Source organism: Zonotrichia albicollis, chromosome Z (genome assembly GCF_047830755.1).
Source record: "Zonotrichia albicollis isolate bZonAlb1 chromosome Z, bZonAlb1.hap1, whole genome shotgun sequence".
Lineage (NCBI taxonomy): Eukaryota > Metazoa > Chordata > Aves > Passeriformes > Passerellidae > Zonotrichia > Zonotrichia albicollis.
Window position 1 is genome coordinate 68,115,063 of NC_133860.1, and position 26,534 is coordinate 68,141,596.

Genomic DNA, 26,534 nt, shown 5'->3' on the forward strand with positions numbered 1-26,534 from the left:
TCTCTTTGAATATATGATGACTTCTGAGAACACGGTAATGTAAAAGAGTAAGATTTCTCTTTTTCTCCAAAGAGCAGGATTTTTTTAAATGTTAAGAGAGTCAGTTTTTGTCTGGCTGCCTGGTCACACATGTGTTAACAGAACATCATAAACTGTTCTGTTTCAGGAACAGGGTTTCAGGAGACTGAGTTATAATTCAGGTAAATACTGGTGGATTTCAAGGGCAGAATGGTGAGTCTTGTGATACTTTTCTAGTCACACCACTCTGAAAATTTGTGTTAAAGGGGAGCACCTGGATTGCCTTCTTCCCATTAATGGAAATGAAGAGTAGTGGATTGTTTCGAAGGCTGTATTTGGATCAACTTGTGTCAAAGTCACACTGAAATTGTAATTTAATTTTCAAAATGTGTTTCATAAAACTTCTACAGCTGCTTGATGAAAGAGGCATATCTGGAGTGCAAAATTTTTAGGCAAGCTTCTAAATGCAACTTTTGAAGCTTGACTGATTAGGCAAACATTAACATTAGAAAATGCAAAATATTATAATTCAAAATAGAATCACATATTTACTGCATCTATTCTACATGAGGGTTTTTTATTTGGTTTGGTTTTTTTCTTCCTTTGTTTATTTCACTGTTAATCTCAGGCTGTGTTGAGTGGTCACTAAGATCAGTGGGACAATTTATGGAAAGGAATAATATTGAAATAGGATCTAGAGGTCTGGATGTTACAGCTGCATGTGAGGGAAGGGAAGATATGTTTCTGTTTGCAGGCATAAGTCTACACACAGATACTTTTTTTTCATCAGTTCAGAATAAATTACTTTATTGGCTATTTGCTTTTTATTGATATTTTTATTTCCAAAGACTATTTTTTTGCCATTAGTATTTTTTTTTTTTTGCCTTTCCTTCACCCATGATGCTGAGTCTAAAAAAACAATAATTGTAAAAATTACCTGCTGAGCTATGCAATATCATCTACTATATTAACTGCACATGGTAATTTTTAGTGATGCTACAAGTGCCATGGAAACACAGTCCCCAGAAATGGCTTTGACTTCACAGACACTGAGAGGATACAAATGCCTCATTTAGAGATGAGATGTTGATCGGACTCATTAATTGGAATTTGCACTACTTTATTAAATATTCCACTGAAAACAAGGTAGGTGAAACTGCATAAAGCACTACCTATCATGCTATTCCACTGCTGTTGTTCTTAAGATAATTCAGTGCTAGAATTGAACCTATTAAGCATTTAATTCTTGTAATCCTGGAGCAAGAGAAGAGAATTTCCAGTGCCTTCTTTGTGGCTTGAGAGTTACAATCCATCTCATTTTATCTCAGTTTTAGTCCCACTGTGATCAATCATTCTCATCTTCCATAGTGCTTACAGCAAGGAGCTGTGGTGTCCCTTGCCTGTTTTCTCTCTCATTCTTCTGCAAATTCTGCATGGCACCAGACGTGAACTGGTTTCCCTTTCCTGACTCTCATGTCCTCTGTTCCTGGCTGCAGTCTTGATTATGCCTCATGTCATGGATAAGGTGGCTCTGAATTTTCTGGTTTATTCTCTATTACTTCCACTGTCCTTGTAGTGTGCTGCTCTGTATCTCAAACACTGTTGCTGCTGCTCGTCTGCTGTGCTGCTTGCTCTGCTCCAAGTAGTAATTCTTTTATGCTGCACCTCTTTTACTATTGATTGCCATTTAATTCTTTGGTAGTGGAGTTTATTTCCCACAATTTGGTTCATACCCTTAACTCTTATAATTTACATTAACTCCTCTTTCTCAGCCCCTTGAAATGGGTCTGCCTATTTAACAGCTCCTGAACAGAGCTGGTGTTGATGCTGTGGTTACTCTCCCTCCACTCCAGGCTTTATCTGATGTCAGTGTTCTCATTTAGTAATTCTCCCTTCATAGATATATAGTCACAAGGGTTTCAGAAGAGTGAGTTAAATATTCTCCAGAGAAGTGACACCAAATCACCTGCAGTCCTTTCTCTTCCATAGCCGTATGGTCACCATCATTGCTTGTCCTCTCAGCAGCTGCTTCATCCTCTTCCATTTTGGAGGATGCCTGTCAAAGTGTCTCACAGTTTTACAGAGGGGCAGACACTCCAGAAACTGCAATGAAACAGTGTGTGACTGGGAATCTCTGATGGAAATTAACTCTGGATATTAAAAAACTAATAAAAGAAGTTTAAGGATAGTATTAGTGATAATTATGGAAAAGTTTTTTGCAAGAGGAAATTCTCACTAATTTCAGTCAAATGTACAGCTGTCTTTCAGTTTAGAATTACATATATATATATATGTATATGTATATATATATATATATACATACATACATACAGGTGTGTGTCTATATATATATATATATATATATGTATATATAGACACACACCTCTCATAATAGTCACGTGTAGACAATTTGTAGCAGTATTTAGGCATGGCTGTAAAAGCATCTGAGTGTCTTCTCTCCAGTTCAATTAAAATTCTACTGTGGACTATTTTGCATCTTTTGAATTGTCTGGGTATCTTGAAAACCTGCCCACCAGATATTAAAAATATATGAATACTAGTTTCCTTTTTAATTTTTTTTTTTTCACAGTGGGCAGTTTGCTATAAATATAAGTAACATTTTCACTGATTTAGTTAATGCCTTGAAAACGGTCTCTACACAGCTAGAAGAAGCATTGCATATTCAGTTTCTTTCTTGCAGTTTAAAAAAATTATTTTTTACTATATGGACTCACACTGTCATAAGAAGTCTCCAAATAAACACCAATACAGTTTTAAGCCTAATATGTTCTTTCAAAACAAATACCTTCTTAAAAATTGCATTTTGATTTAACTTGCCAAGAACAGTGGATTTTGCAACAGAAACAGTATGGTTTATTGCTCTAAAAACAGTATTTGTACAGTTACTGTACCATCTACATGGAAAGGAGCTTATAGCAACTGAACCACTAAATATCAGGAAGTAATTGTTACTGTTGGCTCATATGTTCAATACCTTAATCTTGTAATAACAGTACTGATGCTGCATTTGCCTGGAGTTCACTGACCTAAGTGTCTGCATGACAAGTTATTCTGAAATATAATAAATTTGCAACAAATTATCCCAGTCTATTATGCTGCCTGGCTGATAAATGAATTTATTTCTGCATTTGGTATTTATTGTCGAATTATACAAATGAGGAAAGAAATAAGTCTAAAGAGAACAACTGACTGTATCTGTTTGCATTGACTAATAGTGTATTTCTAACATTTTTGGTATTACCATGAAATGATTGAGAGATTTTGGTAATAAGTCTGAGATGTTAGCACAGCTTTCCTAATCCAATATGGTAAATTCATAATTTTATGATGGTGTTGGATAGCAGGCCAGAAAGAAAAATTTAATTCCTAATGAATAGTTAGAATGCAGACCCCTTTTTGGTGGGTGGCACTCCCAGGGGATCGAGAGGTAAATTCATAATTTTATGATGGTGTTGGATAGCAGGCCAGAAAGAAAAATTTAATTCCTAATGAATAGTTAGAATGCAGACCCCTTTTTGGTGGGTGGCACTCCCAGGGGATCGAGAATGGCAGCTCCTCACATCCAAGGAGTTGTTCCCTCAGCAGAAGCCATCACTCCCAGACTTCTTTTAGCCCTCGTCAGAACGTGAGTATTTATCTTTCTTTCTCCCTGTCCTTTTATTCAGTTTTAGACCGGCACAGTGCCTGGAGCCTCTCCTTATGCCCATTGGCACTTTGCTGTGCAGCTTACCTTTTACTGATGGCCTGGTGTGGAGCTTTTCCCTTTCTTTTTAAATTTTTCTGGGCTGGTGGGTGGAATGAATCACACCACACAACATCTTCACAATGGATGCTTGTTTATCTGTGGCTCAGATGAGAGTTTACACCCAAGTTGCGGGGCTCCTTGCGGGGAGTGGTGTTAAAGTTCATAAAAAGGAACTTAGAAAATTAGTTAAATGTCTGTTTTCTTGATTCCCAGAAGTTTCCCCTGACCAAATTTATGACCCATGTTTCTGGGATGTTGTTAACGACAAATTAGAACAATCTGCCAGATTGATCTTTGTTATAAGATCACATTTTGGACCTCACAAATTAGAGTCATGTTAAAATCTAGTTCTGGATTGAGAAAACAGTCAAGTTCTCACAGTTTAATCCCCAGTTCTCCCTGTTCCCCTGGTCCTAGCCCTGTTCCCTCTCCTGTTCACCCTAAAAATGGGATTTTGAGAGCAGCAGCTTGCTCCAGCACAGCGCAGGGTGTCCACCATCCCCCTGGCTCCCCTCGAAGCTCCCACTCTCCCTGCCCGAAGAGTCCTGGCCAGACTCCCCAGGGTTGTTCTCCTTCTCCCTCTCACCCAGTTAAGAGATCCCCATCTTCCAAACCCTCTGTTCAGTTTTGTCTCCCCACGGAAGAACCTACTCAAGACGGCCACCATGGAGCACAATATGGAGGAAGCCGCATGGCTTTTCCCGCCTTTTTCCCCTCCTTCATCCCACAATCCATTTTGTCCCTCTAAAAACCCTTTCCTGTCCCTAGACTCCTCTCACCATCCCCTTGCTGCTCCTCCCCCTATGGCTCCTCCTATTTCTTCTCCCTCCTCTGAAGCTCCACTTCTCTATCACCATTGGGGTAGGGACAGAATCATTCTACTTTCTTGCCCAGTCCTCTAGCCACTCCTCTTCCCCTCTCAGTTCCAGTTCACATGCCCCGCCTTCCGGTTCCCATGCTTCGGCGTCCAGGGGAGAAGAGGTTAGAGAGCCGGGACCCAGAGCCGATTCCCATCCCTTCAGCGGCTCCAGTCATGTACCATTCAGAGAGGGAAAGGAGAGCCCAGGCCCAGTGGACCCCGTTTCCCCACCTGTTGTGTTAAGTTGGACTGTTCTGTTCCCCCCTTGTTTTGTAATGGTTCTGCCCTGGTTATCCTCCCCTCCCTGCTACTGTCAGTTCTCCCAACTCCTCCCCAGTTTCTTTGGCAATGAATGTATCTTTTTCTAAACCCTTCCCCAGTCCCCTGCCAGTCACTCTCTGCTCACACCCTTTTCTCCAGAAACTTCTCCCTTGAGCGCTGAGTGATTGGCTATTGAGCCGGGGCCCCTCCTTTAAGTTATTCCTATTGGTTTTTTCCCTATGTCAGTCCTTTGCATCCCACTCCTCTCTGTAACCCCATTCGCCCTAGGACCAGCTCCTCCCTTGTATCCCTCTCCCTTTATAAGCTGATGTTACCACCTCCTTTCTCTCTTTGGTTGGTGGTTTCCCCCGGGACTACAATAAACCTGGACTTGCACCCCAGCTGGAGAGCGCTCTTGTTATTCCTGAGGGCTGAAGCTTTGATGCGGCCACATCCTCTCCCAAGGCATAGCCACTGCTATAACACAGGGTGACTGCCTTAGGCGCTGCCCCAAAGCACGGCTATTGGGGTAGTGCCCCCCGAGATGCAAGCGGTGCTGGCCAGCTTGCCGGGACGTCTCCAGCCGAACCTCTTCACCCATCACATTATAAAGGAGTTGTGCAGGGCCCAAAGGATTTCTTCTGGGAGAGTGAATATGTCCAGGGGATCCTGAGGGCCACACTCACCAAATCTGAAGTCACCCCCGCTGATCTGCGGCATCTTTTTTCATGCTTACTGAACTCACTGAGTTCGGTATGTGGGATGCTGCATGGAAAAAAGAGGTGATGGGAATCTTACTGATGCTTTGGGATAACCCCTGCACTGCCGTAGATTTCAGTGACGGAACTGTATCTAATGATCATCGGTGTGGAATGGGAGATTGGACAGATGGTAACTCCCAGGCACTATCTATTCCCCCCAGAAGTCCCGAGGGTAAGTGCCAGAGCAGTGGAAAGGGCTTTCCTTGGGTTGTGGTCAGCTGCACCCTGTTTTATCTATTCTCAAATTTTTCCATGTCCCGATGAACGTTTTGTGCCTTTTGTGTCTTTTGCGTCTTTTGTTGAGCACCTCCACAGGGTGGTAGATTTGCTGGTGCAGAGTGAAGAGGCCAGAACTGAGATTCTTACTGAGGTAGCGTCCACTAATGCTAGTATGGCTGTGGGAAGATATCGCAATGTTATGCTCAGGTGGAACTTTTCCCCTTTTATCTTACTGGTACCCCCGGTTATAAATTACCCTGTTCAGCTGTTAATAAACACCATTTCACCGTGCACCACACTGGTGTGTGCGTGTGCTTGGTCGATGTGGTAGGGGTGCTGCCACCGAGCCATCCTCAACCTGGGACGCCACGCCCCAAGTGGCGGCAACAAGTGGTGCCAAAACCCGGGAACAGTCCAGGAAGCAGGAATCGCCTGGGTGAGTGAACGGCCGCCGGAGCAGCGGGACTGTTTCTGGTGGGGAGGGCGCTCCCAGAGGACTGACAAAGGGGGAAAGTCTCATGCTGAGAATCGGCAAAGAAGGAAGTCTTGCGCCAGAGGCTGGTGAAGGAGGACGTCTCGTGTCGAAAACCAGCAAAGGAGAGGATGGAGTCCCTTGCCAAGGTCATTTTTAAAATTCATAGACAGTGGGGCATAGATTGTGAGCCGGGAGACTTTATCCTTGTGGTGTCAAGGCTCTTGCGCATTGGGGTAATTGGGCACCCGGGAGATGTTCTCCACCTGGAAGTGTGGGATGATTGTACTGGGGCCCTAGCAGAGGAGGCTATGTCCTCCGGCTTGGGGCAAAATCTAAAATTATGGGGCAGGGTCATGCAAGCTCTGAAAAAAGTTCAGCAAGTTCAGCAAGTTCTTCAGGAAGGCCACCCAGCACTGCTTGCAGGAGGGGCCCCGGCAGGGTGCGGATGATCGAGGGTCCACTGAGTGTGAGAATTCACAGCCGCGGGAGTGCTCTTCATGGCTCCCGAGCCCAGGCACCTCGACTACAGGGAAAAAGTGGTCATTTTGGGATGGACTGCCAGAGGAGGTACGGAGCGCAGTCGTTAGCTCAGATGCACGGAGCGTGGCCATTAGTTCAGAGGCACGGAGCGCAGTTGTTAGCTCAGAGGCGTGGAGCCCCGCCGTTAACTCAGAGGTGTGGGGCCCTGCCATCAGCTTGGAGGCAGGGGATGCCACCATTGATTCAGACTCCGAGGGAGCCTGGGCGGGGCCTCTGCCTTACGCACTGTGGGGTGGTGCACTCCCAAAGGGGGGGGACGCAGATGTGAGCGGCAGAAACAGAGAAGGGCTGCAAATAGCGCAGACACACGTGGGCATAACAGAAGGAAAGGACACAGAGAGGGAGCGGACTCTGCTCCGAATACGCATTGGAAATATTACACGGCACTGGCCTTCCGCAGCAGGAGGCGGGGTGAGCCTAGAGGGAGGGAGCGGCCCAGTGCTAAGACAAAGGGGCAGGGTCGGAGCCTGACAAAAAGGTCCTGGACCCTGGAAGTCTCCAGCCAGTCAAGTTCCGGTGTTACATGGCTTTGCAAGGGTTCCTCAGGGTGAGCGAGATAGACGAGAATCTTGCTTCATAATCAGAAGGCTGGATTTATTAATTTATGATATATAATACATCAAGACTATACTAAAAGGAATAGAGAGAAAAGTTCCGAAGCTGCCAAGCTAAGAATAGCATAGGAATCTAAAAACAAAATTCTGTGTCCAGGCAGTAAGCAAGGACAAATTCTCCCGTGAGTGGTCAGCAAATCCAAATACTCACAGAAGACCAATCACAGATGCACCTGTTACATTCCACAGCAGTAGATAATAATTGCTTACATTTTTCTTCTGGGGCCTCAGCTTCCCAGAAGAGGAAAAATCCTAAAAGAAAGGATTTTTATGAAAGAATGTCCGTGACATTCCAGGACTGAGTCGTACTCAAGCTGGGATGAGTGGTTCTGCAAGTGGTCCATTGCTGATCCCAACTCTTATTCTGATGATTCTGATTCAGACAGAGGGAGTGAGAGCACATAAGGGTACCCATCACAATGCTCCTGCTTGGGTCAAGGGAAAACTAGGAAAAGAACAAGCTCCTCTTATGGAATGGAGGAGAATAAAAATAGTGTGTGCTGAGTGGGCCCCTTCAGCCAAGTTAGTGTTTCCCATCCAGGTGGGGGGGCCAGGCAGAAATCAATGAACATATACGCCCGAAGGACATGCAGGCAATTGTTAAAGCGATTGCAGACGGGGATTAATTCGGCGATGGTCTCTACTCTCACCGACAGTGTTTTTGGAGGGGATGAGACATGCTCGCATTTGATATCAAGCAGACGTGCAGATTAATTTTTGATGGGGCAGTAATGACTGTATTCAAACAAGAGTGGGAGGACAACTGTGCGAGGCAGCTAGCCTTGGTGACCGGGGCAGACCATCCACTACATGGCTCCAGCTTGCAACATTCCAGCTTGGGCACAGACCCAACTATCATCACCCCCCAGGTGCAGGCTGAGGGCCTTCAGGGTCATGAGGTAGTGACAACAACCCGTGCTCCCAGAGAGACTATTCCCTCTGCATCTAAGGTTATTGCCAGACCATCGCCATGGTCTACCTTAAAGCAGAGTGAAAGTGAAGGTTTCAAGCAGTTTGTGGACTGCCTCGAGGCATCAATTGATTCCTCTGCTCTACCATCAGAAGCAAAGGGCCCTGTGCTAGTGGAGTGCCTGCACCAGCAGTGTAATACTGCTACAAAGGACATCTTGCAGTCACTACCACCCAAGGCTACCATAGAAGACATGATTAGGCCTGTCGTTAAAGAGGAGCATCTGGCCCCAGTTCAGGCAGCAGTCCACACTGCTATAACCAATGTAGTGGCATACTTTAAGTGTGGCCGGGCAGGGCATATCACAGTAAACTGCCCTCAGTCAGGATACCCACCGACAGCCATTCCCCCATGCCAGAGGGGGCTTGGGGGCCCTGCTAGACATGTGGAAGGAGGGAGCATTTCACTAGGGAGTGCAAACCCAAGGATCAGGGAAATGGGAAGGGGAGGGGGCACCCAGGCCGCACATAGACCCTCCCATCCAGAACATGAAGCAGCCCAGTTGTGCCAGTTGTCAATGGAGCATGGAACTCCTGCACCCACTGCCTCCTCCCACAGTCAACTTAACAGCCCAGCCAATGGCCCAAACAAGCCCATCCACACCTCAGGAATACCAAGAACGGCTCCCTGGGGATGAGGCCTCGGGGTGGCCCTGGCCATGAAAGTGTGGGAGGGAGACCTGTGGGTGGCTTTCGCTGTGAAGGTGGGCAGACACCCACTAATACTGTGGGCTGTCTGCTGTCTCTATAACGACTCTGATGGCCCTGCTATCTGTATCCCTTTTTGAGTTGATACAGGATCGGACATCACTGTCATTCCAGACATACACTGGCCTTCACAGTGGAAGTTGGAAGAAGCCCCCATGGTAGGCGGGGTTGGAGGACTCTCTCACACCTGAAAAAGCATCCAGCTTTATTGCGCTAACGCTTTGCATGGATAGGGGACCGGGGAGAACCATCACCCTCTCCCCGTATGTGATGTCTGAATGTCCACTCCTGTTAGGGAGGGATGCCCTGACCTTGTTGCATGTTAGAATGACAAATTTATTCTAAGGGCCACTGCTACACACCCACAACTGCCCATCAAATTGAGATGGAAATCACTAGACCCAGTGTGGGTCGAGCAGTGGCCCTTGCCTAAGCCTCAAATGACTGCTCTTCTCGAATTAATTACCCGGGAGCTACAGCATTATGAAAGCACTGATTTGCTTTCAGTGGCCAAAGCAATGAGACATTTGGCCACTGAACCCACCATATATCTGGATATATCTGCCCTTCCGCAAGCAGCTTTCCACACAGTCGTCGGAATACCTGGCCATGGCCCTTGCTGGATTCGGAGGAGAGATTCGGTACGTGGGAAAACCCCCTTGGACGCAGTTGCTTGCGGTCGTTGACATCAACCTACCACCTAAGGTAATTGTCTGGCCATGAGAAGGACTCACAGTGTTCACTGATGCGTCTTCATTAACCTCCACTACAGTGGTAGTATGGCAGGCAGGAGAGCAGTGGCGTTGTATTAAAACAACAGATCCTGCGCTTTTGGTCCAACAACTCGAAGCAGCTGCTGTGGCACTGGCATGTGGACTGTTCCTGGAGGAACACCTCAACATTGTGACAGACTCCGTATTTGTGGCCAGATTCTGTCTAGCCATGGCTGGACCCAGCATGGCAGTGTCCACAGTGGCAATGATGCCGGAAGAAGCACTCTGTTCACGAAAGGGCACTGTGTCTGTCATCCATATCAACAGCCACAGTCCAGTCAAGGGGTTCTTTCAGATTGGCAACGACAAAGCAGATACCGCCGCAAAAGGGCTGTGGACCCTAAGAGAAGCCCATCAGCTGCATGACTCCCTACATACCGGGGCCACAATGCTCACAAGAAAATGTGGGATCTCAGCCACTGATGCAAGGCACGTCATTGCCTCATGCCCCTACTGCCAAAAGTCACCACTGTGGTCTAGCGGCGTCAACCTCAGGGGCCTCAAGGCTGCCGATATATGGCAGACGGATTTTACATTATGCCGGCTGCTGAAACCCTGAACATGGCTTGCGGTAACAGTGGACACTTACAGCAGAATAATCATGGCCGCACAGTACCAAAGAACCAACTCCAGGGCAACTGTCCAGCATTGGTTAATGGCCATGGCATGGCTAGGTATCCCAAGGCAAATCAAAACGGTCCAAGTTTCATGTCGAAGTCAGTACAAGTGTTCGCATCAAGGTGGGGTATAACTTTAGTCCACGGCATTTCGTGTAATAGCACCAGACAGGCCATTGTTGGACGGGTTAACCAGACTCTAAAAAGTAAACTGGAGGTGCTATTGAAAACAGAAGGTTTCACCAATTCCATCCCGCCAAAAGAACAAGCACGCATCCTAGCAACCACCCTGCTGGCTTTAAATCAGTTCCCAAGGGGAGACAAAACCAAAAGTCCTGCCCAGAGGCACTGGGCCACCCAGGCACTAGAGGAAAGCGCACAAGTAACGATTAAAAATTAGTTAGGAGAGTGGGAAACAGGTTGGAGGTTGGTGCTCATGGGGCGAGGGTACACAGCTGTAAAGAAAGATAGCGAAATTAAATGGTGCCCACCTAAGTCAATAAAACCAGACCTTCAGGGCAAAAACTAATGAAATCTGTAAACTTCGTCTTGCAGGACTGGATCCTCAGGCACCCCCGCAGCTCGTATACCCTGCTTCCAGAAGGCTGTGACGAATCATCAAGCAGCCCGATGGCAGACCACACTGGGGTCGCAAAGAAACTTAGAGGCGCAGAGAAGGAACAGGGGAAAAAGCTGAGCAAAATTTTCTTGTTCTAACTGGTATCCATCAAATGGAGTTTGAACTCTGGCCAAGTTCTGACTCTACTTGAATGGAATGCCAATCAATCCAGAGTTTTTCCTGCGTCAAAGTTTCAAAGGGTGTTTTGGAGAGAACATGAGTCTGGACATGAGTTCTCCAAATCTCTCTAGTTTTAAGGTCAAACAGGTTGCAAACTCTGGGAGGATAATTCAGTGCTGCGGTGTCAGCCAAAAAACTGAGGAGGTCCTGCGAAGATACCCAAAGTCGTAGTTCAGTCAGCCCCCATGACTAATCACCTTGTATTTTAAACAAGTTCGTGTTGTTTTTTAGAAAAAACAGTTAGAGATGGTTAGTTCTTCGTTTGCTAAACATTTACAGTTACAAGTTTGTTACAGTTGTGTTACATCGTTCAAGTTCGGTGCATTTTACAAGTCACACGTTTCCCACTTGTCAGTTTTAACCTTAGCATTTTCTGTTTTTAGCTGGTCATAAAAGGGGGGGGAAATGTGGGAAGATGTCGCGATGTTACACTCAAGATATCGCGATGTTACGCTCAAGTGGAACCCCTCCCCTTTTATCGTTACCTTACCATTACCCCCTGTTATAAATTACTCTGTTCAGCTGTTAATGAACACCATTTCACCGTCCACCACGTTGGGGTGTGTGTGTGCTTGGTCCATGTGGCAGGGGTGCTGCCACCGAGCCATCCTCAACCCGGGACGCCACGCCCCTAGCCGCGGCAACATATGGCATGTAAGGCTGCCATCTTCAGCTGGCTGCTGGACCCTCCTCCCACTCTGCAGCATATGTTGGAGGTCTGTGCCCACAAAGTCACCATGTCTCCAGAGGAGCTCGATGCAAAGCCCCGACCACAACCCCTAAGAGTTGCCACTGCTGAAGTTGCAAACATAGCTGCTGTTGATCTGGCCCCACCATCCGCTGATCACCAGGCACACACCCCAAAAGCGTACTGCTCCTTGCTGTCTTTGTTGGAAAACAGGACACTGGATGCTGGAGTGCCCCCAGAGGCTTCAATTTATTAAATTCAAAAGAAAGCAAAAATCCCAGGGAAACTCCCATCAAAAAAACTAATTTCTGAGTCCAGTCTCCCCCTGTGCAAAGACAGAAATGAGGCGGACTCAACAACAGCTTGCAGGGAGGGGAAGGGAGGAGACATCCCTAAACAGAACCTGCCTGTGTCCACAACCCAAACAGACTTGATTAAACAGGACTTGACCTGTGTAGAATGTATACAGCCAAGATCCATTTTAACTACACTTTCTAAAACCACCCCTTTCAGGTTGCAGCTCACGGAACCACTACATTTGAGGGATTCTGGTTTCCATTTGGTAACTGTGTGCCCGAAACATCCAGGTAGTTGGGGGCGGATCAAATGTAGGTTCGTCGTTTTCGGAGACACCAAGTTTTTACCGCTTGAAGTTAATATAGTCCCGGGTCTCTTGATACCAGACTCAAGGGAGTTCTCTCTCGGGCTGTACTGTGTATGCCCTCCCACCTTTCTGCCCAAGGGTCAGGTCATAGCTCAGGCTACTCCAGTGCCTGAGCTGACCTGGGATCCAGAACTACCTTGCCCACATCAGCAAGACATTCCTCAAATGGTAGCCTGGGCCCAGGTTTTGGGGCAAGAGATACCTCGAATCACCTGCAGCCTCTTGAGAGGTGCATACATCATTGCAAGGGCTTTTGGACACGGGGGCAGATGTGACAATCATTCCCTCTCCGGAATGGCCGTCATTGGAATTGCAGGATGTCACTGGTTACGTTCAGGGTGTTGGAGGCATGCAATTGGCTAGACAGTCTAAGAGCGTCATACAAATTAAGGTGCCGGATGGGCAATTGGTGTCTATACACCCATTCGTTTTAGAATATACAGAACCCCTGTGGGGGAGGGACCATCTTGCCCAGTGGGGAGCCAGAACTGACCTCCCAGCAGCTCCCCAGGTTTTTCGGGCAGTGGTCACTGAAGAGTGCCCTACCCAGAAACTGCATTGGGAAACAGATAAACCAGTATGGGTAGAACAGTGGCCGCTCAATAAATAAAAATTGAAGGTGCTCAATGAGCAGCCGAGGGAACAGCTGCTTAAAGGGAATCTGGTGAAGACCATGTCAGAGTGGAACTCCCCAGTCTTTGTTATCAGAAAACCCAACAAGGATAAGTGGTGGCTCCTCCATGTCCTCTGCCAAATTAATAATGTCATAAAAGACATGGGTCTTTTCCGGCCAGGAATGCCATCTCTGACGATGCTCCCTTAGAATTGGAATCTGGGAATTGTAGACATGAAGGATTGCTTCTTTCAAATTCTCCTGCACCCCAACGATGCCCCATGTTTTGCCTTCACGGTTCCTATCATCAACTGAGAAGCCCCAAGGAAGCGCTACCATTGGCATGTTCTCCCACAAGGGATGAAAACAGCCCTGTTATCTGCCAATGGTACGTAGCTTCCTTGTTGTCTCCAGTGCATGTAGCCACAAAAGACACCATAATCTTTCACTTTCATCTTTCACATCTTACATGGATGATATACTTGTTTGAGCTCTGACAGATGACATACTTACACACACGCTTCACCTGACAATCAGTGCATTTGTTGCTGCAGGGTTCAAGCTCCAAGAGGACAAGATGCCACCCTGGAAGTACCTGGGTTTAGAGATAGGCAAGTGGACCAATGGGCTGCAGAAATTGGTCATCAAGAGTAACATTAAGACCCTGGCAGATGTCCACCAGCTGTGTGGGTCTTTGAACTGGGTAAGGCCTTGGCTAGGCATTTCAACCAATGACCTAGCTCCCCTTTTCAATTTATTGAAAGGGGAAGAGGAGCTTAGTTCTCCTAGGTCACTTACCCAGGAGGTATGCACAGTGCTGGAGAAGATTCAAAAGTCTCTTTCTGCCAGGCAGGCCCACAGGTACCAGCCAGGTTCAAGTTTATTGTTTTAGGAAAGTTGCCACATGTTGTGTTGTGTTTGTTTTGCTCTCCGTTTACTTGCCTTATTCTCCGTTTGTTTAGAATTGGAATGTTCTGTTTCCCCCTATGTTAAAATGGTTCTGCCTAGGTTATCCCTCCTCTCCCAGTTATGTGTCTCTCTCTGGTCCCCATAGCACCCAATGTATCTACTTGTACTCTTCCCCAGTTACCCCAGCAACCAAATGTATCCTTTCCTCTACTCCTCCCCAGGGCCCTGCCAGTCACTCCCTGCTCACACCCTTTTTTCCAGAAACTTCTCTCCAGAAGTTGGAGTGATTGGCTCAGGGACTGGGGCCCCTCCTTTAAGTTGTACCCGCTGGCTGTTCCTGTATGTCAATCTCATATACTGCACCCCCCCCCTGGATTCCCATTGGTCTTTGTATCGGTTCCACCCCTACCTCCCACTTCCTTTATAAACTCATGTCTCAACCCCCTCAACCTCTTCTTCATTTGCTGGTTCCCCTGGATCCTCTTAAACCTGGACTTGCCCCAAACATAGAGCGCTCTTTCCTTCCTGTTCGCCGCAGCAATTCTCGGTCTCGTCCGCACCTAGCAGCACCTACAGCCATAGTGCTGGGTGTCTGCTTGAGGTGCTATCCTGAAGCCCTGCTGTCGGGACAAGTGCCCCCCTGTGCTGCTAGCAGTTGCTGGTCGGCTAGCCTGGGCGACATCTAAACTGCCAACACCGTTGCAGCCACATCTCTATGGGGAGATTTTTCAATGGGACATTTCAGCTAAGGACAATGACCAAGGCTCGAAAGATTCCCTCTTAATCAGAGTGGGTCTTCCTCAGCTACCATAGGTCCAAGAGGACGACACAGCTGTAAGAGCTGGTGGCAGAACTAATGTGCAAGGCAAGATTATGGATCAGGGAGCTGGCAGGTTGTGATTTCGACTTCATCCACGTACCTATCCAATTTAATTCCGGCCAATTCAAAAAGGGTATGTTGGACCAACTGCTCCAAGAGAACGAGATTTTGTAATTTGCATTGGACAGCTGTACTGGTCAAATTGCTAATGATTAGCCAGCCCACAAAATTTTTAATCAGGATGTCCAATTTTCCCTGTCACTAAAAAGCATTCAGAGTCAAACCCCTCTGAAGGCCCTGACAGTGTTCACTGATGCTTCTGGAGCATCCCGTAAGTCTGTGATGACTTGGAAGGATCCTCACCCAGCAGTGGGAGGCTGATGTTACCGAGGTGGAAGGATCACCTCAAATAGCTGAGTTGGACACAGTCGTCAGGACTTTTGAGAGGTTCTCCGAACCATTCAATTTGGTTACAGATTCATCTTATGTTGCAGGTGTAGTGTCCAGAGCTGGATATGCAACTTTGCAAGGGGTGTCCAACATGCCCCTTTTTAACTTGCTCTCAAAATTAGTCACTTTAGTCTTCCACTGAGAGCAACCCTTCTTCGTGACGCATGTCAGATCACACACCGACCTGCCGGGGTTCATCACGGAGAGTAGCTGAAGAGCTAACGCCCTTACCACCCCAGTTCATACGGCTCCACTCCCACGTGTTCAATCAGGCTAACATTAGCCACCAGCTGTTTCATCAAAATGCCCCTGGCCTGGTGAGTTCCAACTCACTCGTGAACAGGCCAGGGCGATTGTGGCCACATGTCCTCAATATCAGTCCCATCAGCTTCCATCTATTAGTTACAGAGCTAACCCCAAGGGTTTATCTAGTTGTGAGGTGTGGCAAATGAATGTAACACACATTCCATCTTTTGGCAGACTTAGTTACGTCCGTGTGTCAGCAGACACCTTCTTCAGTGCTGTCTATGCCTCAGCCCATACAGGGGAGAAGGCAGCTGACACAGAGAAACACCTTGTGCAGGCTTTCTCTGTGCCGGGCATCCCCAAGGTCATCAAGACAGATAATGGCCTGGCGTATAAATACAGGGAACTCAAGAGCTTCTTGCAGCAATGGGGAATAGAGCACAAGACCGGTATCCTCTAATACCCGACACCCCAAGCTGTAGTGGAAAAGACCCACCAGAGCCTAAAGAGAGTCCTTCAGCAACCATGCAGAGCACTGAAGGTGGAGTCCCCACCGATCCAGCTCTCAAAAGCACTATTTACTATTAACTTCCTGAACTGTTCATTTGACAACCTCAATCCACCCATTGTGAGACATCTTGCGCACCATGATTAGCTGCACTTGAAGGCCAGGCCTCCAGTCCTAATTAAAGACCCTGAGATCTGGAAGACAGAGGGCCCCTTTGACTTGTCACCTGGGAAGAGAATATGCTTGCATGTCTACTCCCTCGGTTTTGAAATGGGTTCCTTCCAAATGGGTCAGGCCCTTTCTCCCAGAAAAGGCACCAGTTGTCGGAGTTGTTGAACAAATTGAGGAGGCCTGTTGGAGGAGGAGGCACAAGACCTTCACTCAAGACCTAGACCTCCTCCCTGAGCAGAACCAGAATTTTAAATCTCTCTTCTAAATTCTTTTCTCTTTCTTTATAGTGACCCTGACCTGATGGCTCCCATTCAAGTCACCATCATTGTCTTTGTGGTTGCATTATAGTCCTTCATGCAACCAACAGACCAATGGATTGTTCCCCAGCCCAAGGCCAATGTCTGGCAGACTCCTGCAAAGATCATATTTGCCTCAACACTGCATCAGCAGAAGACCCTATGTTGTCTTGCCTTGTGGGAATCCCTCTCCTGCCCAATGATTTTCCCTCTCCCCTTGCTACCTCCCTTTCCTCTTTGATGCCCCAGAAGATTGCCCACTCTTCTGGCCTTGACCCGTTGATTAGAACGGAATCTGAAGTCTGAAACCTTTGGATTTCAATCCCTGGAAGTGGAATTGCTCGGCTCTGCCAATGTCTCACTCTGTATTCAGTTTATGTTTACCCCAAACCCTCCAAGTAAGCTCTTTCAATCAGTTCTTCTGCTTAACATGGAATATACTACCAACTCTTGGTGCGAAGTAGTCACCCAAATGGCCTCTACCTTGATTATAAGCCCTCATCTGTTCCCCGTGGTGTGTTTTTAATTTGCGGAGACTGAGTGTGGGCAGGCATCCCCTCTCATCTTATTGGAGGCCCTTGCACTTTTGGACAGCTGTCACTGTTAACCCCCAACAAAATTCAAATTAATTATTGGCTAACAAAGAATGTCACACTGAATTCGGCCTGTCCCAAGAGAGATCTTAAAAACCTTGACCCAGAGTGTGACTCGGAAATTATTCACTGGTCAAAACCAAAAGGAGTTGCAGTCACCGTGTTTTTGCTCTGGGTGTCCACAGCCAAGGCTCTGGGTGAATTGTCCCACCTAGAGTGTTGGGTGGCTAAACAAGCTAATCTTATGTCAGCCGCATTATTGGACCTCCTATCAGATGAGGAAATCACAAGGAAGGCGACCTCACAAAATAGGAAAGCCCTTGATTTTCTACTTCTTCTGCATAACTATCAATGCAAAAAATTCGAAGGCCTCTGCTGCATTAACTGCATCTAAGGTTGAGGATGTGAGAAGCGCTATCAGAAAAATGCCCTTGGTCCATGAGATAAAGAAAAAACATCAGACTGGCTGAGGGCCATTTTCTCAGGATGGGTGTTGTGGTGTGTTTTAAGTTTCTCAGTTTGCTCCCCCACTTTATGTAAGTCCCCCTTTTTGCTCTCTGTAAATGGTTCCTCCCTCCCCAGTTTTCCCGCCACTGTTGCCCTGACAGTTGAGTTGCTATGGTTACACTGCCCTTTTCAGTTGCCAATCTCCCAAGTTATGTAACTGCTCCTCCCTTATCCCACCATATAAGTAAAGTTTTCTCCTCCCTGGGCCCAGTCAATCACTCCCCTCTCCTCCCAGCCTTCGAGAACCTTCTTCTCTCTGGGGGTTGTGGTTGGCTGTGGTCCCGGGGCCCCTCCTTTACTTTGTATTCACTAGTTAGTTATGCATGTCAATTATGTTTAGCACCTCCCTTTACGTTTTCCTATTGGATAGCTGGGTTTCCCTCCCTTCTCCTCCCCTTCCCTTTAAAACCTTGTCTCTCCCCCTGATCAGGGCCATTTGCTGTGGGTGCCATTTCCATCTGTTGGTTGCCACTGGCACTTCAATAAACCGACGTTTTACCCCCAGCAAGTGGTCGCCTCCTTTCTCGTCTCATCCAGCGTGAATCCAAGTCCGACATCCAGCCCAGCCCGAGGCCAAGACGCCAAGGGGGGCTGGCTTCTGATGCGTAGGGGCGTCGGCCACCATACCCTTACTGCTAGCTGGACTTAGGGCCATGTACGCCCTCGCGCAGCCTGGCGCCCAATGTGGGGCCTGACGAAGTGGACATTTGACCACGGACTGGACCCTTTGGAGTTGGATTTTACTTATCCTCTGGACGCCGGACTACCCCAGGTGGGAGCAGCCCCCGTTATAGGGGCAGCGCTCCCTGGGGATCGGAGTCGGGACTCCTCGCACCCTAAGAGGACGACTCCTGAGACGAGGACCCTCGCCTGGTTTTACTTTGTCGCCGCTGCCAGATTGGTAAGTTCGGGCCCCGACCTGGGGACTCTCCGGCTTCCCCCCTGCCTTTTTAACCTTCCCTAGGGGTACATGCCCTGCATTGGGGACCTACCCCCTGCCGTCTTTCCTTGAGGTTTTTCCTCACCCCCACGCCTTTTTTGTTTTACCTTTCCTGTGAGGCCAGCTTCCCCAGACTTGGGGCCCGGACCCACCACCCAAATTCCCTCTTCCTTTCATTGAACCCCCAGACTTGGGGACGGTGGGGGGAGCAGGGGCTGGCGGCAGGCGGTTCATTGTTTAAGTTCTCGTTATTCCCGGACGAGTGGTTTTATCATCAGAGGATTTTCCCCCTTCCTAGTGGCAGCAGTTCCTGCTCTGGAAAGGTGCCATGGGTGCAGGCTTGGGAAAATCCCAGAAGGAGGTTTATTATGTTGTAAAGGGTTTGTTGCTTGGGGGTGGTCAGAAAGCCCCCAAACAAGAGTTAAAATGTTTGGTTACATGGGTCTTTTCTATGTTCCCCGAAGTCTCCCCGGAACTTGTAAAACAGCCACGGTTTTGGGCAGCCATTGTGGCCAAATTAGAAGAGGCCATAAATTCCGGAGAGAAGAAATTGGCCACCATGGCATTTTGGGCGAGCAGAGTGTATGTGACACTCCGTTCGTCTGGGGAGCTTAAGAAAAGTCCCGCAGGTTTTGGTTTGTCCCCTCGTTCTCCTCGTTCAGTTGCCCTTGCCCCTCAAACCGTTCCCTCGTCCCATAGGCAGGAGCCCTCGAGGGGGATTTTGAAGGCCGACCAGAGGCAGGGGGTCCATCCAGCCCCTGCTCCCCCTCAACCTGCTCAGCCTCCCCCTTCGAGGAGCCCTGGCCAGGCTCCTTCTCTTCCCTCACCCCCTACCCCGGTCCCCAAGTCCCAGGTTTCAAATGCAAAGGTTGTTCGGTTTTGCAAAGGTTCTCAAAATGGCTCCTTTGGAGCCCAAGATGGCGGTGACCACGCGGTTGTTCCCGCCAGGGCTCCTTTCTCTCCTCTTAACCCTTTCCTCCCTGGTGCCAACCTCTTCCTTCCCCAGAACCCAACCTCTTTTTCGGTTACCCCTCCTTCGTATCCTCCCTCTGTCCCTCCCATTCGTCCGCCCTCTGCTCCTCTGTCAGCTGCTCCCCACACTTCTCCCCCGCTTCAGCCCCCCATTGGCTCCTCCCCCGCTCCACCTTCATACTCTGCTCCGCCTCCAAACTTCACCAAGGAGGCGGAGAGGGGTGGTGTGCCGCGCCCACTCCCTCGCCCTGCCTCATTGCCAGACCCCGCCTCAACCTCCTCCAATTCCAGTTCCCACGCTCCCCCTTCCCGTTCCCACGCTTTGTGTTCCGGGGGCGAGGGGGGTGGATGACTGGAAGCCGGGGCAGGCGCCTTTATTGGAAGCCGCCCCGTTTACGTACCACCTGAGCGGGGAGGGTAGCCCTCAGGCCCAGTGGGTGCCTTTAGCACAGGCCCGGATTAAAGAACTGTGCAAGGCGCAGAAGGACTACTCCCGGGGGTCGGAGTACTTCCGGGGTATGCTCCATAATGCCCTTGCACAGGGAGATCTGGTGCCAGCAGACCTGAGGGCCCTCTTCTCCAGCCTTATGAGACCAATGGAATTTAGGGTCTTGGTGGGGGAATGGAGGAGGGAGATATTGGAGATTCTCCCGATGCTTTGGGGGAATCCTTCAATGTCTCATGATGCGGATGGTTTGGCAATCTCCCAAGAACATCTTTTGGGTGAGGGACAGTGGGCAGAGGGGGCAGCTCAAGCAAAAGCCTTATTCCCACCGCAGCTTGTAGAGACCGCCAGGGCAGCTGAGCGGGCCTTTTATAAGCTAGAGGTGGTGACCTCCCAGTGGGAGGATGACAAAGTCCGGCAAGGGGCGCAAGAGCCTTACATGGCCTTTATCGAGTGCCTCTATCGATATGTGGAGGCGCAGGTGACCAGGGACAATGACAGGGAGAGGATGCTCCAAAGGATGGCGTATAGCAATGCCAACGCAGAATGTCGGACGGCCATCAAGACTCTCCCTCGAAGTCCCCGGCCCACGATAGAGGCCATGATAGACGTCGTGGTATGTCAGGTTTCCCTAACATCGCGTCCAAAAAGAACTTCGGTGGCTTTTGCAGAATGTCCTGAGTCGGATTTCCTTGAAATAGAGGCTGCCCCCGTTGCCGGACCCCCAACACCAGGGTCCGGCAGGAAATCATCGGCCACCCACCCCTGCCATCTCTGTGGCAAGACTGGGCATTGGATGCCCCAATGCCCGATGCGACTAGATTATCTAGAGTATCGAAGGAAGCGGGAAAGGGAGGAGAATAAGGACACAAAAAACTAGACCCGGAGCGCAGCCCCTCCCTGTGCGAAGATAAAAATGCGGCAGGTCATCCAACAGCAAGCGGGGAAGGAGGAGACGAGAGAGAGCCGCCAACATTTGCTTTGCCGGACTTGACATATCTATCGGACGTGACTACACCAACCTGTGGTACTGTACCTGCGCTTAACACCATGTCCTCTGTTTCCCCCTACAGGCTGCAGCTAACTAGAGGCTTTTATCTCCCTAGTAGTGACATCCAGCTGGTGTTTGTCGACCTGCAACACCCAGGTCGCTGGAGGGAACTTGGACGTTGCAGGTGGACCGTCGTCGGGGACACGAAGCACACACCGCGAGACATTCGCATCGTCCCTGGTCTGGTAACTACCGACCGGGACTGTTTTGCGGTAGGGCTGTACTGTGTCCGACCCCCACTCTTCCTCCCTAAGGGACAGGTCATTGCCCAGGCCATTCCGGTTCCAGATAAAGATCATTGGAAGAACTATGCAGAGAAGACATCGCCTCCAACCGTGGCCTGGGCACAGTTAGTAGGGAGGGAGAAGCCCCGCCTGACTTGTCAACTCTCGTTGGGCGGGGACAAAAAGATCGTGAAGGGTCTTTTGGACACAGGTGCGGAGGTGACGATCATTCCCTCTCGGGAGTGGCTGTCACATTGGGGCTTGCAAAGCGCTGCGGGCACGATCTCAGGTGTTGGGGGCCTTCAATTGGCCAATCAATCTAAGAGCATTGTGCAAATTAAGGGGCCCGACGGGCAATTGGCCTCTATACGCCCGTTCGTTTTAGACTACACAGAGCCTCTCTGGGGAAGAGACCTACTAGCCCAGTGGGGAGCCAAAATTGACCTCCCGGAGGCTCCCCAGGTTTTTCGGGCAGTGGCCACTGAGGAGTGCCAGACCTGGAAGCTGAATTGGATTTCAGATAAATTTCAGTACAGGTCTTGCAGTAGCCACTTAACAGGCAAAAATTAAAGGTGCTCAACAAGCTCGTTCAGGAGCAGTTACTAAAAGGTAACCTGGTGGAGACCATGTCACCTTGGAACTCCCCAGTGTTTGTCATAAAAAAGCCCAATAAGGACAAGTGGTGGCTCCTGACCAACCTCCGCAAAATTAACGAGTTAATAATTGATATGGGTCCTCTTCAGCCAGGGATGCCCTCCCCAGCAATGCTCCCCCAAAACTGGAATTTGGCAATAACAGATATAAAAGACTGTTTTTTCCAAATTCCCCTTCACCCAGACGATGCCCCGCGCTTTGCGTTCACGGTTCCGTCCATCAACCGTGAGTCCCCAGCCAAGTGCTATCATTGGCGGGTGCTTCCACAGGGCATGAAGAACAGCCCTGTGATCTGCCAATGGTATGTCACTTCGCTGCTGTCACCCGTACGTACAGCCCTTGGGGATGCCATCATTGTTCACCATTACATGGACGACATCCTTGTGTGTGCGCCCGACCACAGTCTGCTTGCCCATGCGCTTGACCTGACAACCAATGCGTTGGTTGCTGCAGGGTTCGAGCTCCAGCAGGATAAAATTCAGCGGATGCCACCTTGGAAATACCTGGGCCTTGAAATTACGAAGCGGACCATTGTTCCGCAGAAATTGGCTATTTGGACAAAGGTCCAGACCCTAGCAGATGTCCATCAGCTGTGTGGGTCTTTAAATTGGGTGAGACCCTGGCTAGGCATTTTAACCGAGGACCTAGCCCCCCTTTTCAATTTGTTGAAAGGGGGAGAGGGGCTTAGTTCCCCTAGGGCTCTCACCCCAGAAGCAGAAGTGGCCTTGGAGAAGATACAGAAAGCTGTTTTGGCCAGGCAGGCCCACCGTTACCATCCGGGCCCACCCTTCAAATTTATTGTGCTGGGAAAGTTACCACACCTCCATGGCATTATACATCAATGGGAAGAGAGTTTAAAGGACCAAGGCTCAGGGGATAAGCTCTTAATCATAGAGTGGGTCTTTCTGAGCCACCATTGGTCCAAAAGGATGACACGGCCACAGGAGTTGTTAGCCGAACTGATCCTCAAGGCAAGATCGAGGATCAGGGAGCTTGCAGGGTGTGATTTTTCATGCATACATATCCCAACTAAATTAGAATTGGGCCAACTTAAATTAAAGACCTTTGAAGAACTGCTGCAAACTAATGAATATCTTCAGTTTGCACTCGACAGCTAACCGGGCGCATCGCAGTAGATCGGCCAGCCCATAAATTGTTCAATTCGGAGTTCAAATTATCGCTGAAAAAGATTCAGAGCAGGGAGCCGCTGGATGCTGTGACAGTTTTTACTGCCGCGTCTGGAGCATCCCACAAGTCAGTGATGACTTGGAAGGATCCTCAGACTCAGCAGTGGGAGACTGATGTTGCTGTTGTGGAGGGCTCTCCACAAGTTGCTGAGTTGGATGCAGTTGTCAGGGCATTCCAGAGATTCCCTGGACCTTTTAATTTGGTTACAGATTCTGCGTACGTCGCAGGTGTAGTGTCTCGAGCGGAGTCAGCGGTCCTTCAAGAGGTCACCAACAAAAGATTATTTCATTTGCTGAACAGGCTCGTCGAGTTGGTCTCCCACCACGAGCACCCTTTTTATGTTATGCATGTAAGATCACATACCGATCTGCCCGGGTTTATTGCGGAGGGCAACCATCGTGCCGACTCTCTGGCCGCAGCTGCTGTTACGCAGGCCCCTCTCCCAGACGTGTTCGGTCAGGCTAAGATCAGCCACCAACTTTTCCATCAGAATGCGCCTGGCCTGGTTCGCCAATTCAATCTGACGCAAGATCAAGCCAAGGCGATAGTGGCCACATGTCCCCAATGCCAACATGATCAGATGCCTACCGTGGCCTCGGGGGCTAATCCCCGAGGTCTGGCAAGCTGTGAGGTGTGGCAGATGGACGTAACACACATCCCATCTTTCGGTCGATTGCGTTACGTCCACGTCTCAGTAGATACCTTCTCCGAGGCAATCTATGCTTCTGCCCACACAGGCAAAAAGGCAGCGGATGTCCAGAAGCATCTGCTTCAGGCTTTCGCTGTCTTGGGCATCCCTAGGGCCCTAAAAACAGACAACGGCCCTGCGTATACCTCCAAGGAGCTGCGGAGCTTCCTGCAGCAATGGGGAATAGTGCATAAAACCGGCATCCCCTATTCCCCGACAGGCCAAGCCATGGTGGAGAGGGCCCACCAGAGCCTTAAGAAGATCCTGTCCCGGCAACAACCGGCGATGAAGGTGGAGAACCCCCACGTCCGGCTGTCAAGAGCATTGTACACGCTTAACTTTCTAAATTGCTCTTTTGACAGCCAAAATCCTCCAGTGGTCCGACACTTCGGCAGTCACCAGCAGCTGCAGCCTAAAGCCAGGCCACCGGTTCTTGTAAAAGGTCCAGAGACCTGGCGGACGGAGGGCCCCTTTGACCTGGTGACCTGGGGGAGGGGATAAGCCTGCCTGTCCACTCCCTCAGGCCCCAGGTGGATTCCATCCAAGTGGGTCAGGCCCTTCGTCCCGAAACAGAGGACCAAGAAGGAAACAGTGCCACAGGTCCGGCAACCTTGTTGGCGTCGGCGGAGGAAATCACACCAACCATCTGTGTCCTTCTCTCCGTATCTCCCCCCAGTTGCAGAAGAGCCTTCTCCTCCAGCTTCTCCTCCACCCCTTGACCTTCTATGTCATGTTTCCTCCCATTCACCCCCAGCTCCAACTCTTACCCCCCGTATGTTTTATTTAAATTGGTTGTTTGGGGAGGAACCATTTTTTGAATTCATTATACTTTTACTATTTTCTTTCGTTTCAGTTACATCTCCCCCATGGCCTCTGTTTCAACATCGCTGGCTCCCAACCCTAGAATGCTGATGGTGATCATGACGACCTGCGGATTCCTTTTGCCACCCTCGGAGCCGTGGGTCATCCCCCAGCCGAAAGTCAACGTCTGGCATGCCTTGGCTCAGTCATTAGGACAAGACAGTATATGCCTAGACACCAGCGCAGCAGAGGACCTGATGTCGTCTTGCCTTGTGGGGATCCCTTTCTCTCCAGGCGAGTTCCCCTCTGCCTTTCAACATGCCTTTTCCCCGATTCTGTCCCAGAGCCTTACTATCCTCCCCAGTTTTGATTCCTCCAACGCCTGGAGAGACGGAGTGGTCAGGCTGGATCCTGCACCCTCCGAGCCCACAGAATTACATCTCCTCAGGTCAGCCAATGCATCAATTTGCTTTCAGTTTGATTATACAGTCCCCCCTGTTGAGAAGGGTAGTGAGGTGGTGCTACAGTCCAAGTTGGAATACCAAGCTAAGCAGTGGTGTCAGGCTGTCCTAAAGATCATCGGCCCCACCACTACCAGACGGACCCCTTACTCCCTTCCACGAGGTGTGTTTTTGATTTGTGGTGACTGAGCGTGGGCAGGCATCCCCTCTGGCCTGGTCGGAGGGCCGTGTACTCTTGGCCAGCTGACGCTGTTTACCCCCAACATCACTCAAATTATCAATTGGAGGAGAACAAACGCCACATCCGAATTGGCTAGACCTAAAAGAGATCTCAAAGATCTCACCGAGGATTGTGATGATGAAATTACCCATTGGTCACATTCAAAATCCGTCGCCTTTACCATCTTGTTGCCTTGGTTATCAGTGGCGAAGGCTCTAGGTGAATTGGGCTGCCTAGAGTGTTGGGTGGCTAAACAAGCGAATCTTACTTCAGCCGCGCTCTACGACCTTCTCACAGACGAGGAAATTACAAGGAAGGCGACACTCCAACACCGAGCAGCAATAGATTTTCTATTGCTGCTCCATCACCATCACTGCGAGGAGTTTGAGGGCCTCTGCTGCCTGAACCTGTCCTCTCGAGCCGAGGACGCCAGACACTCCATCCAAAGACTCCAAGACCTCGTCCATCAGGTCAGGCAAGAGACATCAGACTGGCTGGGGGACATATTCAAGGGTTGGGGCCTTAGCGGGTGGGCCAGTTCTATTTTAGAATCCGTTTGTAAAGTTGTTTTGAGCTTGATTATATTTTCAGTTTTAATCATACTGATCCGCGGTCTAGTCCAAAGACTGATAGCCAAAGCCACGTCGCTAACTGCGAATCACGCTGCAATCCCTTTGGAAGAGCACTTCGAGCTGGGAGACCTCTCCCCAGAGGCCAGGGAAGCTGCGGACAAGGAGGGGTCAACCGAGCCACCTCACGAACATCCATGGACAGGCGAACTCCAGCTTGAAGAAGGCGAAGACTGGCAGGACCAGCCACGGGCCTCATATTTTTGAGTTATATAGACTTTGCTGTTCTCTTTATTTTATTTGTTAAGAAACGGGGAGATGTTGTGGTGTGTTTTTAAGTTTCTCAGTTTGCTCCCCCACTTTATGTAAGTCCCCCTTTTTGCTCTCTGTAAATGGTTCCTCCCTCCCCAGTTTTTCCGCCACTGTTGCCCTGACAGTTGAGTTGCTATGGTTATCCTGCCCTTATCAGTTGCCAAT

At 49.2% G+C, this 26,534-nt stretch overlaps 1 protein-coding gene across 2 annotated transcripts; it reads left to right on the plus strand.

The window, feature by feature from the left end:
• Positions 1–1,016: 1,016 nt before the first annotated feature.
• Positions 1,017–25,462, plus strand: LOC141727123 (uncharacterized). 2 transcript variants are annotated; one of them, XM_074532991.1, is made up of 3 exons: positions 1,017–1,164; positions 16,736–18,745; positions 24,860–25,462. In XM_074532991.1, the coding sequence occupies exons 2-3, from the start codon at positions 18,527–18,529 to the stop codon at positions 24,908–24,910; spliced, it is 270 nt and encodes an 89-aa protein (XP_074389092.1). In that variant the 5' UTR covers positions 1,017–1,164; positions 16,736–18,526; the 3' UTR covers positions 24,911–25,462. The 2 variants fall into 2 exon arrangements, 1 of the variants encoding a protein (XP_074389092.1); XR_012578178.1 differs by having other exon boundaries at positions 1,017–18,745.
• The last annotated feature ends 1,072 nt before the right edge of the window (positions 25,463–26,534 follow it).